The 16,720-nt window shown below is 44.8% G+C and overlaps 1 protein-coding gene across 1 annotated transcript; it reads left to right on the top strand.

Moving 5' to 3' along the window:
* Window positions 1–189: 189 nt before the first annotated feature.
* Window positions 190–15,511, top strand: LOC115099787 (fibronectin type III domain-containing protein 7-like). The gene is made up of 6 exons (XM_029617635.1): window positions 190–386; window positions 2,296–2,556; window positions 3,073–3,333; window positions 9,891–10,151; window positions 13,848–14,108; window positions 15,240–15,511. Exons 1-6 carry the CDS (start codon window positions 203–205, stop codon window positions 15,509–15,511), a joined length of 1,500 nt encoding a protein of 499 aa, XP_029473495.1. The 5' UTR covers window positions 190–202.
* The last annotated feature ends 1,209 nt before the right edge of the window (window positions 15,512–16,720 follow it).

The following is a 16,720-nucleotide window of genomic DNA, read 5'->3' as shown; positions in this document are numbered from 1 at the left end:
ATAGCACCTTAAACATTTGCTTGACAGGAACTCACTGAGACTATGATGCCTTTGTGTAGTCTACTAGACCTGTTATGTTGGCTTTTTGAGTACATAAGGTGTTTCTGTTTTGATGCCAGTGCCCTGCACTCCTACTAACCTACTGACAGAAAGAGACTGTAACAATGAGACGATTGCAGTCTCCTGGACTCAGAGCCTGGGTATGGACCCTGAATTATACGTGGCAACACTGAAATCAGCAAGTGGCTTCTCTAGTTCCTGCTCTTCAACTGGGGACCAATGTGTTGTGAGCGATGTTGTGTGTGGAGAGATGTACACAGCCTCAGTTCTGGCCCTAGGCAGTGACTGCCAAAGTTTCTACACTGATGAACTTATCATTGACCCAGGTATCTGTTTTCTTTCATTAAAGAAAATACCTTCATTTAACATGGAGAGAGTTTTATTTGGAAATGCATTTCATGTCACTATGCTGGATTGTATGAAGTTAGCTAGTACTGAACTATTTTTGAGCTACTAAGGCTTCCATAATGCTCTGTATTTGTACTTACTTGCTTTCTGTTTCTGAGTGAATTGAGTTGCTTACAGCTTCGTTTTACCTTGTTAATATAAGCAGTGCTGTTTACTGCTCTTGAAAAGAGGAAGCTTCCTTAGTTTGCGTGGATCTTTTTTTTTTTTTAGAAGGCATTCTTTTATCTAACAAACGCCATTGTGGTACAAATCTCTAACAGTAATCATGTAGAATATCTCCAATAGGCTAGCTGATAAGAATTACTTAGAAGAGAGAAAAAAATATCTGCTATTTATATATTTATTTTATTGTTTACATTTGTTCTAGATTAACTGTCTTTCCTGTTTAGTCCCAATGCAGCTCACTTAACATATATGAACATCAGACCCGTCATACTAGGTCAGATTAAGCCCAGTAAACTGTTTCCCAACAGTGGCCAGTCCAGGTCACTTGTTTCTGGCAGGATCCCAGATAGCAGATGTTGCTCACATCCAGGGATAAGCAGTAGCTTTTCCCAAGTCTACCTGATTAATAACAGTTTATGGACGTTAGGGATGTGCATTTTTTTTAAATAAATGCCAAAAATGCAATGAATGAGGCCATTTTCAGTTTGTAGAAATGTATGGCTGTATGTTTTGGGGAATTTTTTTCTAGTTTAAAGTTTGTTTTAGGTTTGGCAAATAAACCAAACTGAATAAAACATTAAACCAACCGATTTAAAATGTAAAAAAAAAAAAAAAAATCCATGAAACAAAAAAAAACAAATTGAACCGAAAATTTTAAGGCTGTACATCCTTTAACCAGGCAGACTAGTTGTACATCTAAGTGACTTGTGTAACATATACGTCCACATTTTAAAACGTGGTAGCAAAGAAAAACCTTCTACTGGTATTGACTCCCTCAGCTCTGGAATAAGTTATCTCCTGAACTGAGAGGGGAACTGAATTATCAGACCTTCAGCAAAGGTTTGCAGACTTTTTTATTTAGCTAAATATTGGCTCTTTGATAAAGGTTTGAGAATGTTGTTTTTCTTTTTTGTTAAATTTCATAGTTTATTAGTGATTACCCTTTTCTAGGGCTTTCCAAAGTTATGTGAAAGTTAATTAAGTATTTAAGGCATCCTGATTTGATGGGGAAGCTGAGTCACTTGTTTTGCAATTTGGCCACTGTATAAATAGCTAGTGACTGATTTATAATATATTGTTTTACTGATTTCTGTTTTTTATGTATTTACATTCAATTTCAGTTCAGTTTCTTATTTATTATACTACAATTCCTTGTAACATCAAAATCATCACGTTAGGACCTAAAATTATACAATTGCTATAAAAATCAAAATACATCTTAAATTTAACATAAATAATAAGTGATATAAAAGAACAACTGACACTCCCAAGAATCCCAAAAGTACAATATACAACTTAAATTATTTCAAAAACTAAGTCATATATCAGTAATTATTACATAGCAAAATACAGCAAATCCCAACCCACTATTTAAGACTGAATACAAATAAGTTGCATTTAGCTGAGATCATCTATATGAGATTTGCTTTTATGTTTACAATTTTATACTGTTTTTAATTTTTGGATTAAATTTAACTGTAATGTATTGTTTGTATTTATAATGATGTTGTTCCCTCTGTTATATGAGTTTGCAACTTTAATCTGTTCTTTTGGTATTCACCTTATGCTGTTCTCCATGTTGCATGGGTTTCAACCTTGTAAAGGAAGATAATTGTTATAATAAATACAAATTTTTCTCTGGTCTACTCTGTTAATATCTAGCTCCCTGCATACCAGACAGTATAGAAGTGCAGTTAGGCTGTGGCACGGACACTGTGTCTATGTCCTGGAATGATACAGTGGGAGCACAGTCCTACATTGCACTTGTGATAGGAGAAGACGGACAGTACTACTCATGCAACACAACCGACACTGCGTGCAGTATGAGCGGGCTACAGTGCGGCTATTCCTACAGCGCTTCCATCACAGCCATCACCACCAGCTGCAGCAGCACCAGCGTGGATGTGACTGAATTTCATACTGGTAAGTTGAGATATTTGTATAAGTTGCTTGGACATTTTGAGGTCCTGAAGTTAGCCAGTGAACCCTTGTTGGTTAAAAATTGGTCCTCTCTGACCAAGCAACTTTAACTGGCTAAATGCTCCATAAGGGCAGGGTTAGGTCCTAGATGAGGAAGTTTATTGGCTGATGCTGATTTTTAGTTACAGTAGCAGGCCTAAATCTGCCCAGCTGGAACTCAGAAATCATCATCTGCTACTTGATACATACAATAAAAATATTGATATTTGGTTGAGTAAATACTTGTGGTTGTGAACTAGTGAAGAGCAGAGGGAAGCAACGCTTTATTGCTAACAAAATCATTCTGGAAGGTCAAATTATCAGCGATCATTTACTGTGCACTTGTCAATGCTGAAATTATTCCTATCAGTTCTTATGTGGAGAAGAATAGGTTGCCTTAGAAAACAAAACTCAACATCACATTTGTTTGCAAAAATTTGAAATAAACCATTTCAACTAACATTGGATGTTGATATGCAGCTCCTTGCATTCCAAATAATGTGGCTGCGCTGCTTGACTGTGGCACAAACACGGCGACGCTGTCCTGGGGTGGTGCAGCCGGAGCTGTGAGTTACACGTCCACCGTGACCGGACCCGACGGAGAGCAGCGCTCCTGCAATGCCACAGACACAACCTGCAATGTCACAGACCTGCAGTGCGGTCAGACGTACACCTCGAGCGTCATAGCGCTCGGTGACCAGTGCAGTAGTGCACCCAGCGGCACCACTGACCTACAAACAGGTAAAATTAATATTGTTCATCTTTAGTTGCTTTGGGTGGCAATTTCATAATCATGAGAATCAGTGATAAAAACTGCTTTGGTGGCCCAGTGGCTCAGATCGGTATGGCATTGGGGGATCTGAACATGGGGGATCCATGTTCAGATCCCCCATCCATTGGGGCCCAGTCAGGCTTGGGTGCTCCAGGGAGTCTGTGCGCTCAGGCCCTAGTGGTAGGAGAAGTATGGTGGCCCCTGCCAGCCAATGGGTGGCACTAAGGGTGCACCTTGGAGAGGGCACCACCTCCAACCCCCCCCCCCCCCCCACCAAACTAAAAAGAAATATAATGCCCCCTCCCTGGTTCCATCTGCCCAGCCAACCCAATAAATGCTTCCCTGGGCCTCTGCCCCCTCCTGCCTCTTATCCCATCCCTCTGACCCCATTCGTGCATTTAAATTATTCGACATGTGGCAGGAGTGATCCCCAGTCACTCCTGCCCCGATGATGCTGTATTTGAAAATGCGGCCGGCGCCGCTGTGAATTTCTGCCTTGCACCAAAATGGCGCCAGTCTCACGTCAAGGGGGAATGCGGGGCCATTTTGTTTTCTCAGCCCAAAGTCACCGATTCATTTTGTTTTTTGCTTTCATTGTTTCTTTGGTTTTAAATAAATGAAACAAAAGAAACAAACCAAACCAAACAAAAAGGAATAAGTGAAATGACAAACCCCCCCCCCCCCCAAAACTAAATGAACATGTTTTCCGGTACATACCCTTAATACTTTAAGGGGCAGATTTTAAAAGCCCTACACGCGCCGAGCCTATTTTGCATAGGCCCGGCGATGAGCGCAAGACCTGGAACGCGCGTATGTCCCGGGGCTTTGTGAAAGGGGCGGGGTGGGACCGAGGCCTCCGGCACAGCGGTCGTGTCGGGGGATCGCGTGCTGGTACTTGGCTGGCGCGCGCAATTTCCAAAATAAAGGTTGGGGGGGTTTAGGTAGGGCTGGGGGGGCAGGTTAGGTAGGGGAAGGGAGGGGAAGGTGGGGGGCGGAGGGAACGGGGAAAGCCATCGGGGCTCCCCTAGGGCTCGGCGCGCGCAAGGTGCACAAGTGTGCACCCCCTTGTGCGCGCCGACCCCGGATTTTATAACGTGTGCGCGGCTGTGCGCGCACGTTATAAAATCGGGTGTACATTTGTGCGCGCCGGGTTGCGCGCACAAATCTACGCCCGCGCGTGGGTACTAAAATCTGGCCCTAAATGCACAAAAGTTGCACGTGAGAGACTGAAGGAGAAGGGAAAACCAACCAGGAACATGCGAGTACTTTAAACCAAAACTGGAAACAAGATCTTCGGGGGGGGGGGGGGGGGTCCTGATAATTAGTCAGAGAAGCTGGCCAGATGGCTGAGATATTCAGCAGTGCGCCTGTGCTGAACACACTCAACTATCTTATAATTAGTCAGATACGTTTATCTGGTTAACTTTAGGAGCACTAACTCAGCTTGGTGTTTCTACCAGTAAATCAGCTCAACAAGTGGCTCCACCAGGAACACCCCTGTCCCGCCCCTCACTGTCGGGCCAATACAGTACAGTGCACTGTTAACCTGCCCTTGGACGCGCGTTTTCCCTTACCCCTTATTCAGTAAGGGGAGAAAAACGCGCGTCCAACCCGCAGCACCTAATAGCGCCCTCAACATGCAAATGCATGTTGAGGGCGCTATTAGGTATTCCCGCGCGATACAGAAAGTAAAATGTGCAGCCAAGCCACTCATTTCACTTTAAGAAATTAGCACCTGCCCAAAGTTAGGCGCTAGTTTCTGCCGGCACCGGGAAAGTGCACAGAAAAGCAGTAAAAACTGCTTTTCTGTGCACCCTCCGACTTAATATCATGGCGATATTAAGTCAGAGGTCCCGAAGGGTAAAAAAAAGTAAAAAAAAAAGAAAAAAAAATTTAAATGGGCCGGCGGCTGTCAGGTCGAAAACCGGACGCTCAATTTTGCCGGCATCCGGTTTCCGAGCCAGTGGCTGTCAGCGGGCTCGAGAACCGACGCCGGCAAAATTGAGTGTCGGCTGTCAAACCCGCTGACAGCCGCCGCTCCGGGCTAAAAGGAGGCGCTAGGGATGCACTAGTGTCCCTAGCGCCTCCTTTTGCCCGTTTCTACCGCTGCCATTTAAATAGAGAATCACGCACACAGGCGAGTGGCCTGTGCGCATGCCGGGAGAGCAGGTGTTTTTCCGCTCTCCCGCGGACTTTACTGAATCGGCCTGTTAGTCGGCTAACTCTTTAGCCTGATAACAAGTTAGCCAGCTAAGTGGCAGCAGCTGACCACACCTGGATATGCAAATGGCACCACTCAGCCGGCTAAGTATCTGGAAATAGCTTAATAACTGTGGGAAGAAGTCCTTGTGGCTAAAAGGAGAGGCTGTGAACATTCAGTCTACCTGTGGAATGCTGGCTGGCAATTTAGATCCTGCCACCACCACGAGGGAGTTTACCTTCTAGTAAAATTTGGAGTAAAGGATCTTTATTTGGGAATCACAAGCTGTGCCTTCCCAGCGACGTTATGCCTACTTCAAGAACCAAACAGAGAATTCTGTCCTCCTACAAGAAAGATCCTGGAGTGGATTTTTCTGTGCTTTGTATGTCTGTGTGTGCCAGGTGGTTACACTGAATTGAATACTGGAAGGTAATTGCCTTCCTGCAATGTTATATCCTACAGCTGATGCTTTATCAGACTTTTAATTTTATCCCTTTACTTGCTTCCCTTACCATTTGCTTTTTCATAGTGGATCCTCAGTACTTGCAAAAAGTACATTATTTATTTTGTAAATAATTTAACTGAATATTATCACTCTTTACTCTTCACTGAAGAGAATCTTTCTAGTAAACAATACCTGATTAAAGCGCCAAGTAGCGTGTTCTTGTGAAATTAATGGCAAATTTTGCAAAGTATCATGAAGCAATGCACAATGAATTGTCGTTGCTGGTGCATTTCTGCAAAGTCGGGCCAAAATATTAGAATGAAGACGTCTCATTGATCAGGGTCATTTTCTAGCAGCCCGCGCTGCTTGACGCCTACGGCTGGGTGTGCCCGTAACCACGGCTGACATGCTCCAGAGGAGGCGGAATCTGGCGCGTGCATATTTTCTCGCACATTTTCAAAGATCAAAACTATGCTGGTAAATTCCATCCCTGCCCTAACTCTGCTCCTTCCAGAATGCCTCCTTGCTGCGTGCGTAAAACTGCATGCAAAATCGCTTTTATGCACGCAACCCCCCCCCCCCCCCCCCCCCGGTAATTTTCAATAGGCCATTTATGCACATAAAATTGGGAGTTAGGCAGGTAAATCCTGTTGAAAATGACCTCCTTTAAGAGTAATTCACAAGTATGAAAATTGCAGCTTGCCCCCTTTTGGCTTTTTTTCTATACTTTTATTTAAAACTAGTTATCTACACGTGATGCATATCAAATCTACAATCAAATCCAATGTAACAGACATTCCACACCACAAATCAAAACAATAACATCCTTCACTCATGTGTAAAAGGACCAGGGCCAGCTTTTACCATGTGGGCGCCCATAGCGAATGGGGGGGTGGGGAGAGGAGTCGTCCCCAACTTTCCTCCCTCCCCCATCCTTGTCCAGATTCACGCCTTTCACCTTGGAGGTGTCACTGCTCTTGCTGTTGCTGGTCCAGACTTCAGGAAGCAAATTCAATATGGCAAGCCCTGACATGCTCAGAGGCCATGTGATATCCCATCCCTCCTGACAATAGGGCAGGCCACATTTCCTCTAACACTGATGCAGGCTACTGAGTTGTTCTCCTGCCGTCTTTCTTTCTCATTGGTCTGCAAGACCCTGAGTCATTTAAACAAGGAAAAAGGCACAATTTCTATTTCATTCCCCGGATTAGTTGAGAATTGTCTCCAGCTACTTCCTGGTCTCTCCAGTTTTCATTGGCTACCAAAGAGGCCGATGGAAAAAAAAAAGTGCGGAAAGCGGGTGCTGAAAAGTCAGCGCCCGCTTTCTGAACGCATGCATGGCACCCGTAAGGGGGGCGCCATGCTATATTACAATTAAGGGGTCGCGTTAGCAAGGAGGCGCTAGGCGGCACTCCATGAAGTTAGCAAGTAGCACATTTAAAACTAATCGGAGAAAATTCATTTTCACTCAATGCACAATTAAGCTCTGGAATTTGTTGCCAGAGGATGTGGTTGGTGCAGTTAGTGTAGCTGGGTTTAAAAAAGGTTTGGATAAGTTCTTGGAGGAGAAGTCCATTAACGGCTATTAATCAAGTTGACTTAGGGATTAGCCACTGCTATTAATTGCATCACTAGCATGAGATCTTCTTGGTGTTTGGGTGATTGCCAGGTTCTTGTGGCCTGGATTGGCCTCTGTTGGAAACAGGATGCTGGGCTTGATGGACCCTTGGTCTGACCCAGTATGGCAATTTCCTATGTTCTTAAGTTCTTGTTTCTCATGGTGCCTGTTACAAGATGGAGTTTGTGTCATTGTTACTAAGATGATGCCAAAATTTGAATATTCCCACTAAAGATGAATCTAAATAAATAAATAGATGTGGGTGAATAGTAACAGGAAATATTCTTATCCTGATCTGCAACTTAAGATGGTGACTTTCAAAGCAGCGCACATTTGGCCTGCGCCCAGAGACGCAGCCATTTTATAACATACGCACGTATATGCGCACCTGTTATAAAATACCCTGACCATGCACACAAGTGTGCACATTTTTAAGTAGGCGTGCACCTAAGTGTGCAAATGCTGTTTCTACTGTGTAAGTGTGGGGATTTTAAAAGAAGCGCGCTGATGTCATTGCAAGTTTGCCCAGTTTGTTCCCAGTTCACCCGGTGAAGGGATAGGACTTCCAAAAACCATTAGTTCAATACCCTTCCTTCCCCCCTGTTAGACCCGACCCTTAAAACCCCGCTAATCTGTCCAGATTTTTTTATTTTATAAGTTACACGTCCTCCTTAGCAGAAGTGAATTTATGCGGCAGGAGACCCTGGCACGCGCCATTGCCCGTAAGTATTTATGCTCTAATTTCAAGTTGAAATCCAGAAACGCCCATGCCCCACCCCTTTTTTTGAACTTTCATTTAGATGTGCAACGGCAGGTACGCGCGTATCCAGGTGGCTTTTAAGTTCCACTCGGCGCACGCTGGCCCGACATATTCGCCCATCCCCTAATTTCAGCGTGCATCGGGCTTTTAAAATTCTCCTTTTACCCGGGTGTTTCTGTGGACATAGAATATCTGTTTGCAGAGTTAGAGGTGCAGGATTCTCGAGGGGGTTCTATTCTATTCTGTATAGTTTGGAGTTATTGATAAATCATTCTCACATAAGAGGATTGATTGAATGATGCTGTTGAATAATTGGTCTTTATCAGCCGTCATTTACTGTGTTACTAACGGTGAGGTGGCAAAAACAATCGTGCATGGATGTGGAAGAATATTGTCAGCAAAAATGTTACTCGTTACCTCTAAGTCAGGCCGATTCAGTAAAAGTCGCAGGAGAGCGGGCGAGCGCCCAGGCCACTTTCCTGTGCACGCGATTCAGTATTTAAATGAGGGCCCGCGGTAAAAAGAGGCGCTAGGGACACTAGTGCGTCCCTAGCGTCTCTTTTTTGACAGGAGCGGCGGCTGTCAGCGAGTTTGACAGCCGACGCTCCATTTTGCCGGCGTCAGTTCTCAAACCCGCTGACAGCCACGGGTTTGGAAACTGGACGCCGGCAAAATTGAGCATACGGTTTTCAACCCGCGAGCTGTAGGCCGATTTAACTTTTTTTTTTTTAATTATTTTTAATTATTTTTTACTTTGGGACCTCCAACTTAATATCACCATGATATTAAGTCAGAGAGTGTACAGAAAAGCAGTTTTTACTGCTTTTCTATACACTTTCTTGGAGCCGGCAGAAATTAACGCCTATCTTTGGGTAGGTGCTAATTTCTGAAAGTAAAATGTGCGGCTTGGCTGCACATTTTACTTAGTGAATCGCGCAGGAATGACTTATAGGGCCATCAACATGCATTTGCATGTTGCGGGCGCTATTAGTTTCAGGGGGGTTGGATGTGCGTTTTCGACGCGCTATTACCCCTTACTGAATAAGGGGTAAAGCTAGCGCGTCGAAAACGCGTGTCCAAACGTGGGTTAACAGTGCGCTCTGCCAGAGCACACTGTACTGTATCGGCCTGAGTGTTTGGAATTTCCACAGTTAAAAGTTGGCAGCTCTAAACCACACCCAGTTCCTGTAGCACCTCTTTCCCTGCAGTCAGAGGCAGCGTGCAGTTCCCTGTACCTTAGCGTTCTTTAGGAATGTTCATCGCAGAGGGTATGAGTCCAGTCTCTAGTCACATGCCCGGTTTCTTGTGCCAAACTCAAATATGAGGACTTTGTCGTACAAGGACTTGGACTGCGGGACTAGTCTTCAGTTTATTTACAAGTGAGGTTTGCTACAAAAGCTATATTTTGTAAAGAGGGACCCCCATGCAGATATTCCTTTCCCATGCAGAGTGTTCTACTCTCCCTCACAATATATCACTCACTTTATGCATTTCTCTTCCTAGCTCCGTGTGCTCCCCAGAATTTGGCTATGCAATTCGACTGTGACAACAACATTGCCGTGCTGTCCTGGGATACTGCTACCGGGGCTGCGAACTACGTCTCCACTGTGACTGGACCCCAGGGGGAGCAGTACTTGTGCAACACAACGGCTACAAGCTGCAATATTGGTGGCCTGGCATGTGGTCAGACATACAATGCCACTGTCACCGCCTTCAATGAAGCCTGTAGCAACGCCACCAGTGCACTTACTGAATTCCAAACAGGTAAGCTCAGTGTCAGCCAGCTTTGCTGACATTCAAAGCACCAAGGTCACAGATGCATATCTGGCTGCATGTGTCTCATACTGCTTCATATAGCTAAAAAGGTCTATAGGTGAACATTTACTGGGAGATGCATCAAGCCGTGATAGTGCTCTAACGCATATTAACAGCATATATCGCACGAAAGAGGTCTATTGCAGCAATATAGCATGATATACGTGATATTTAGCATGTCCCTTCCCAGGTACTTCCCCTTTTACAATGACCTTCTTTGCATGTGATTTCAATACATGATAATGCAAATGCATGCAAAGAAGGTCATTACTAGGCTCCCTTGTACCTGGCCCAGTCGGCACCCCCGCAGGGCAAGGTCAGGTTGGTGCCATTTTTCAGGTGCGAGGGAGAGCTCTGGCTCCACTAAGGGACCTGCTATGGATTTTACAGGTTTAGGGGAGGGGTTGCGGGAGGGGGCAGAGCCCCTTTTTAGCAATGTCACCACTTTGTGGGGGGATAAGGGGTGGGATCCCTGAACCCCCAAATGAGGTTTCTTGCTACATGTGAAGGGGGGGAGTGGTGGTGGGGGGGGATTGGACTCGAACATTTTTTATTTATACGTCGTTGGGGGGAAGGGGGTTGGGGGCCCTATAACACCAATGAATGCTTTTATCTTGGAGGTGATGGGGTTGGGGAGTGAGCTGTCGCCACATGGACAACTTCTTCTAATTTTAAATTTTTAACCTGATATGTGGAGGAATCTAAGTTTTAACTTATAGATTTATAGCCCGTGGCGAATATAGGATAAAATGGACAAAAAACAACTTCTGTCCAAGATCCAAGCATCTGATGATAACATAAATAATAAACATGGATACAGGATCCAATTACAGCAGCATCAGACCCATGGAAACCACAGCTAAAAGGAACCATGGCTCTGTTTCTGATTTGTAGCAAGCATTTACTGAAACTCTGGATAGCTGAACCAGCGTATTGTGTGACTTGAGAAAGTCTGTCCCGTCCCCGATGCAGAGCTCTACCCTCTGATCCCATATCAGCGGCAGCTAATGTTGGGTTTGAGGTGGGGGAGGAAGAAAAGGGAAAGCTGTTAAGTTGTTGAGGGGTAGAACCGGAACAGTGGAGGAGAGAGCGAGGGAGAAGTTGTTACTTAATGCATCTAGAGGTCAATATTCAAAACGCGTTCACTGCTATTTAACTGCATAAGCGAGACTTATGCAGCTAAGTAGTGGCCGCTGAATATGCGCCTACATTCAGTGGCTACTGCTTAGCCGCGTAAGTCCCTTATACAGCTAAAACGTTAATAGCATAACTTGTGGGCATGTATTGGGTGGATTGTAGTGAAGCGAGTTATCCGTAAAAATTATGCAGCTAAATACTGATATCGAGTCTTGATTTAGACTCTATAGCAGGTCTAAACTTAGCCATATATGACTTATACAGCTAAGTGTTCACATATATACAGATATTCAGTGGCTTAGCTGTACTGCTGAATATACCTTGCAACTTAGCTGGATAAGTTAAATCCAGCTAATCTACTTAAACGGCCAGGTTTGAATATTGACCTCATAAAGTAAAATTGTTGACAAAAATAATCTCAGTATTCTATATATTGTTATGATTTTCACCATAAAATCCGTGCCAAACATGAGAGAAAAATTACAGTGTGTTGGCTAGAAATGCATTCTGAAAATATTCCCCAGATAACAGTATACTCTACAATCTGATTGATATAATATAGGAAGTCACCGATAAGAACAAGAGAGGTAAATGGTACACTCCATAAGGCAAATCCAAGAATAATGCAAGGAGGGACTTCTAAAAACAAAGACAGTACATGATGGTAGAGATATGCATAAAAAAATTTCATGCCAGTTCATTTTTCGGTTTGGGGGTGGGCCATTTTGGTCCACCCCCAAATCAGAAATTATTTTTCCGTTGCCAATTTCGTTTAAAAAAAAAAAGGCCCCAATCCTTCAAATTTAACTAAATGGAAAACCCTCCACCCTCCTGATCCCCCCAAGACTCACTCAATGTCCCTGGCGGTCCAGCTCAGTGCGATTTCCAGCTCCCCGGGGCCTGTCAGCTGCCAGTTTTCAAAATGGCGCGGGCCATCCATTGCTCCTACCATGTGACAGGGGCTGGCCAATGGCACTGGTAGCCCCTGTCACATGGCAAGGGCAAAGGGCCGCCGGGGCCATTTTGAATACTGGCAGCTGATGGTCCCCGGGAGTTGGAGAACGCTCTGAGCTCCCGGACCCCCTGCTGGACCACCAGGGACATTGAGTGAGTCTTGGGGGGATCAGGAAGGTGGGGAGGCTTTCCATTTAGTTACATTTGAAGGATTGGGGTATTTTGTTTTGGTTTTTTCCCTTAGATGTGCAGTTCCTGAAAAGAAAAAGATAGGAAAACCCTGAAATTTCATGGGTTTTCCTATCGGGTTTTTTTTTTTCTTCCTGAAATGCAACGAAATAGGAAATTTCATTTTTATTTCCTATTTCGTTGCAAACGACTGCACATCTCTACTTGATGGTATCTTATATGTCTCAAAGATGAAGAATCCCATATGACAGCCTGCACTGTTATACTCATTTACCTCAAACCAGTGCTTTTTTGATAGTACAGTGCTGCATATGTCATGTAGCACTATAGAAATGTTAAGTAGTAGTAGTAGTTTTCAACTATGCAAAGAAAAAAGTGACTTGTCATTCATTTCTAGTCCATATAATAATCATTTAATATGCGCTTAGCTTTCATAATTAGATAGATGTGGCTGGAATGTTAGAGCAATCATAAAGCAATCCACAAAGGAAGTCAGTATTGAACCTCCAAAGACTGAGCCAACATCGATGTTTCAACAGAATATATGTCCATGTCGGGGAGGTCACGATGCTGCACAACTGCAAAACAGAGAGAATCAACAATGAGTTAAAACATTATTCAGAACAGTTACTTAAAGAAATTGACATGCGTGGCATAAAAGACATTGACCACTTCCCCACTGTTACATTGGGCAATCGTCTCTTAAACATTAAAATTAGGAGCCAACACCTCTCTTGGAAATGATTTACGCATACAAAATTCATGTTTTGTGTCATAAAAGACTTTTTTATGCATGCAAAAACATGATTTGTGCTTGTTTTGTGCAAATAAAATATGATTTATGCACATAAAAATGCTTTCAGAGCAGAAACATGCTTTATGCACATAAATCATATGCACCAGCACGTTTTTTTTGTACTGAAATATCGGCTTACAGGTCTCAGCGCCAGAACTCTTCTGCCCATACAGCGAAACTTTTCTCCACCTCTGACCAGGAGTAAAATTTCCAGCACTAAGAGACCCTGAGTTAAGCCAGCGCACCTCTCTGCACTGGTGGGGGAGGGGGGAATAGCTAATTTGCATAGGATTGCCAGGCGAGGCTGCTGAGCAATACTCAGTTTTACAGGCTCATTTTTTTGTGTGCAAAACTCCTTGTTGCAGTCCCAGTATAGTTTGTGCACAAAAAAAAGTGGCATAACTGTGATGGTCTAAACATCAGGCATTGTCCAAGGAAGGATCCCTGGTCACCTTGACAGTTCTCCTCCTAAAGCATTTGTTAGCCTTATAACGGAACAGTTTCTTCCAAATACTGTTGGCTTGCTTTTGATGATTGGGGGGTTTTTTTCTCTCTTTTTCTTCCCCCAGCTCCCTGTGTCCCACAGAATGTAGGTTTGAAACTCGACTGCGGCACAAACACAGCGACGCTGTCCTGGGATGGGGCTCCTGGAGCTGTGAGTTACACGTCCACCGTGACCGGGCCCGATGGAGAGCTGCGCTCCTGCAACGCCACAGGCACAACCTGTGACGTCACAGACCTGCAGTGTGGTCAGACGTACGCCGCGACTGTCACAGCGTTCGATGACCAATGTGGTAGTGCACCTAGTGCGGCCATTGAATGGCAATCCGGTAAGAAAATATTTATGTTAGAAAGGCAAGGCCGGGCTAGGCCGGGGGCTTGGTGGCGGCACTGTGCGCTGCCATGCAGGAAGCCCACAGTTTGACTGGACTTTCTGCACCCCAGCTCGGCCGGGACGGGGGATGCTGCGGAGGTGGGGGAGGGAATTGTGAACATGGGTTTCTAAATCACAAACTGCTGGTGGCTGGATTTAGAGCCCATGGTACAGGGTTCATGGGCCCTGGTGCATTGTGCCCGGCTGCAGGACGGTTGCTGCAATGACCAGACGAGGAGCAGTGGGAGGCGGGGTGGGGAGAGTCTGTTAAAGCAGGGGAAAATCCCGAGTTAGTTGCAAATGAAGGTTCATGGCACCAGAATCCCAGCACTGCTTCTGACTGAGCTGAAAGGGGGACCTAGCAGCCCAGAAAAAAAAAAAGAGCTGCTATTATTTACCTTTATTTACTTATTCTCATAGCAATTTGTGATTTAGAAACCCAGGACACTGCGTAATAAATTATACTAAGGACTTGGTCGTCTTTTGCTCAGATGACTGCAAAGCCATCAAAATCCAAGACACCTGTAGAGAACTCCTAAGTCTCCACTAGAGCTCCTTGGCTTAAGCCCTAAGTCATAGCCTAGGAATTAGGAAGAGCAGACCATCCCGGACCGGCATCTCCAGTGAGGTGGCCTGGATTTGGAACATCCCAGTCAAGTGTCCTGTGAGTCTTCTGGTACTGGGTACAGAGACTTGTGTGGAAAGGAGAAATCATCAAACTGAGTACATGCAAGAGAGAGAGTAAGCAAGAGAAATATTTCTTCCGCATGCTTTGGGCACTGAAGGTTAAGCCTCCCCCTCCCCCAAAATCAAAGAATCCACTCCCCAGGGTTGAAAGGCCTGGTGAACTGGGACTTAGCCCTAGTACTGAGTGTGACACCCTGCACCCAGTTGGGCTGTATCACCTAAAACAGGGGCTATAAACCTAACCTGGATTATGGGAGTATCACGTTCAGGTGATGTAGTGATTCCACCAATTGGGCTTATTTACAACTCTTCTGCGGAAGGTTCATTTTAAACTACCGTAATTCTTTCAAGTTGATGTAAATAGCTAAATATTGTTCATGCACTTTGTGTTTCCACGTAGCTCCCTGCATTGTGAAGAGTGTGTCAGCAGTGGTAGAGTGCGCCACAAATGTTGCAGCGGTGTCCTGGGATAGCGCCGTTGGAGCCGAGAGTTACACGTCTACAGTGACAGCTCCAGACGGAGAGCAGGGCTCCTGCAATGCCACAGGCACCACCTGCGAAATCCAGGACCTGCAGTGCGGTCAGACCTACGCCGTGAGCGTCACGGCATTCAACGAGCAGTGCAGTGCTCCCGACAGTGCTCTCAGTGAATTCCAGACCGGTGAGGTTTAATTGAGTTCACGGCACGGCTCGTTACTAAACACAGGAGGCCAGAGGGCAAACTGAGGGGCGAAAAGAGATGCAGGTTTGGAGGGAGCTACTCTCCCTCCTTCTTCACTCTTCACTTCCTGCCCATTGCACTAAATCTGCAGATCAGGGAATTTAGCAGTGCTGAGTGAGTTGGATGGAAACACTACCAGCAGTTGAATGGCAGTAATATTGTGCATTAAATGCAAGACCAGATCAGTGCCAAAGCTTCTACTAGTCTCTTGCCCCCGCCGCCCCATGGTTACTGTGAAGGGTGTGGCTTCTAAACCCCCTTCTCTGTGCTTTGAGGTCTAGGCTACCTATTACGGGGCCATAGCCACCTGAATGGCGGTTATGCATTCATACACAGAATAAGCAAATGCAAATCTCCTTTTCCCTTGCCTGCTATGATATAGATTGGCTTCTCACACAAGTTCTGCCTCACTGTGGGCAACATATACTGAAGGGTTTCTCCCAGAAAATACTCAGTCCTGATAAATCCTTCCCAGGGTCAGAAACTAGTAGACATGTACCTTAAAATTATTAGACAACTGCTAACTCAAATGAAATGAATTTTAAACTTAGAGAAATCTGTTTTTATGATTTTAGACCGGAAAAATGTTAACTTAGAAAAGAAAGTGGTAACCCTCAATGACATAACTAGTTACAAATTAGTAGACTCAACTAGGAATTTAGGCGTAATCATGGATTATGAACTAAACTTTAGAGTACACATCTCTAAGAAAGTTAAAGAAGGGTTTTAGTAAACTGATGATGTTAAAACGCTTGAAACCTTTCCTTTCACACAAAAATTTCAGATCAATACTCCAAGCTCTGTTATTAACTGGATTAGACTATTGCAACTCTACAATGCTAGGACTCCCAAAAGCAACATTACACCTTTTGCAGGTTCTGCAAAATACTGCAGCTCGTATTCTTTCAAATACTAAAACAAGGGATCATATCACTTCAGTTTTAAACGAGGCGAGCGCCCGCTCTCCCGACGCACGCCCAAGAGAGTGGCCTGGGCGCGCAATTCTGTATTTAAAGGAGGGCCTGCGGTAATAAGGAGGCGCTAGGAACACTAGCGCGTCCCTAGCGCCTCCTTATTGACAGAAGTGGCGGCTGTCAGCGGGTTTGACAGCCGACGCTTAATTTTACCGGCGTCAGTTGTCGAACCCGCTGACAGCCACG

Source organism: Rhinatrema bivittatum, chromosome 10 (assembly GCF_901001135.1).
Source record: "Rhinatrema bivittatum chromosome 10, aRhiBiv1.1, whole genome shotgun sequence".
In the NCBI taxonomy this organism is placed as follows: domain Eukaryota; kingdom Metazoa; phylum Chordata; class Amphibia; order Gymnophiona; family Rhinatrematidae; genus Rhinatrema; species Rhinatrema bivittatum.
This window is presented reverse-complemented; position numbering and strand designations above follow the sequence as displayed.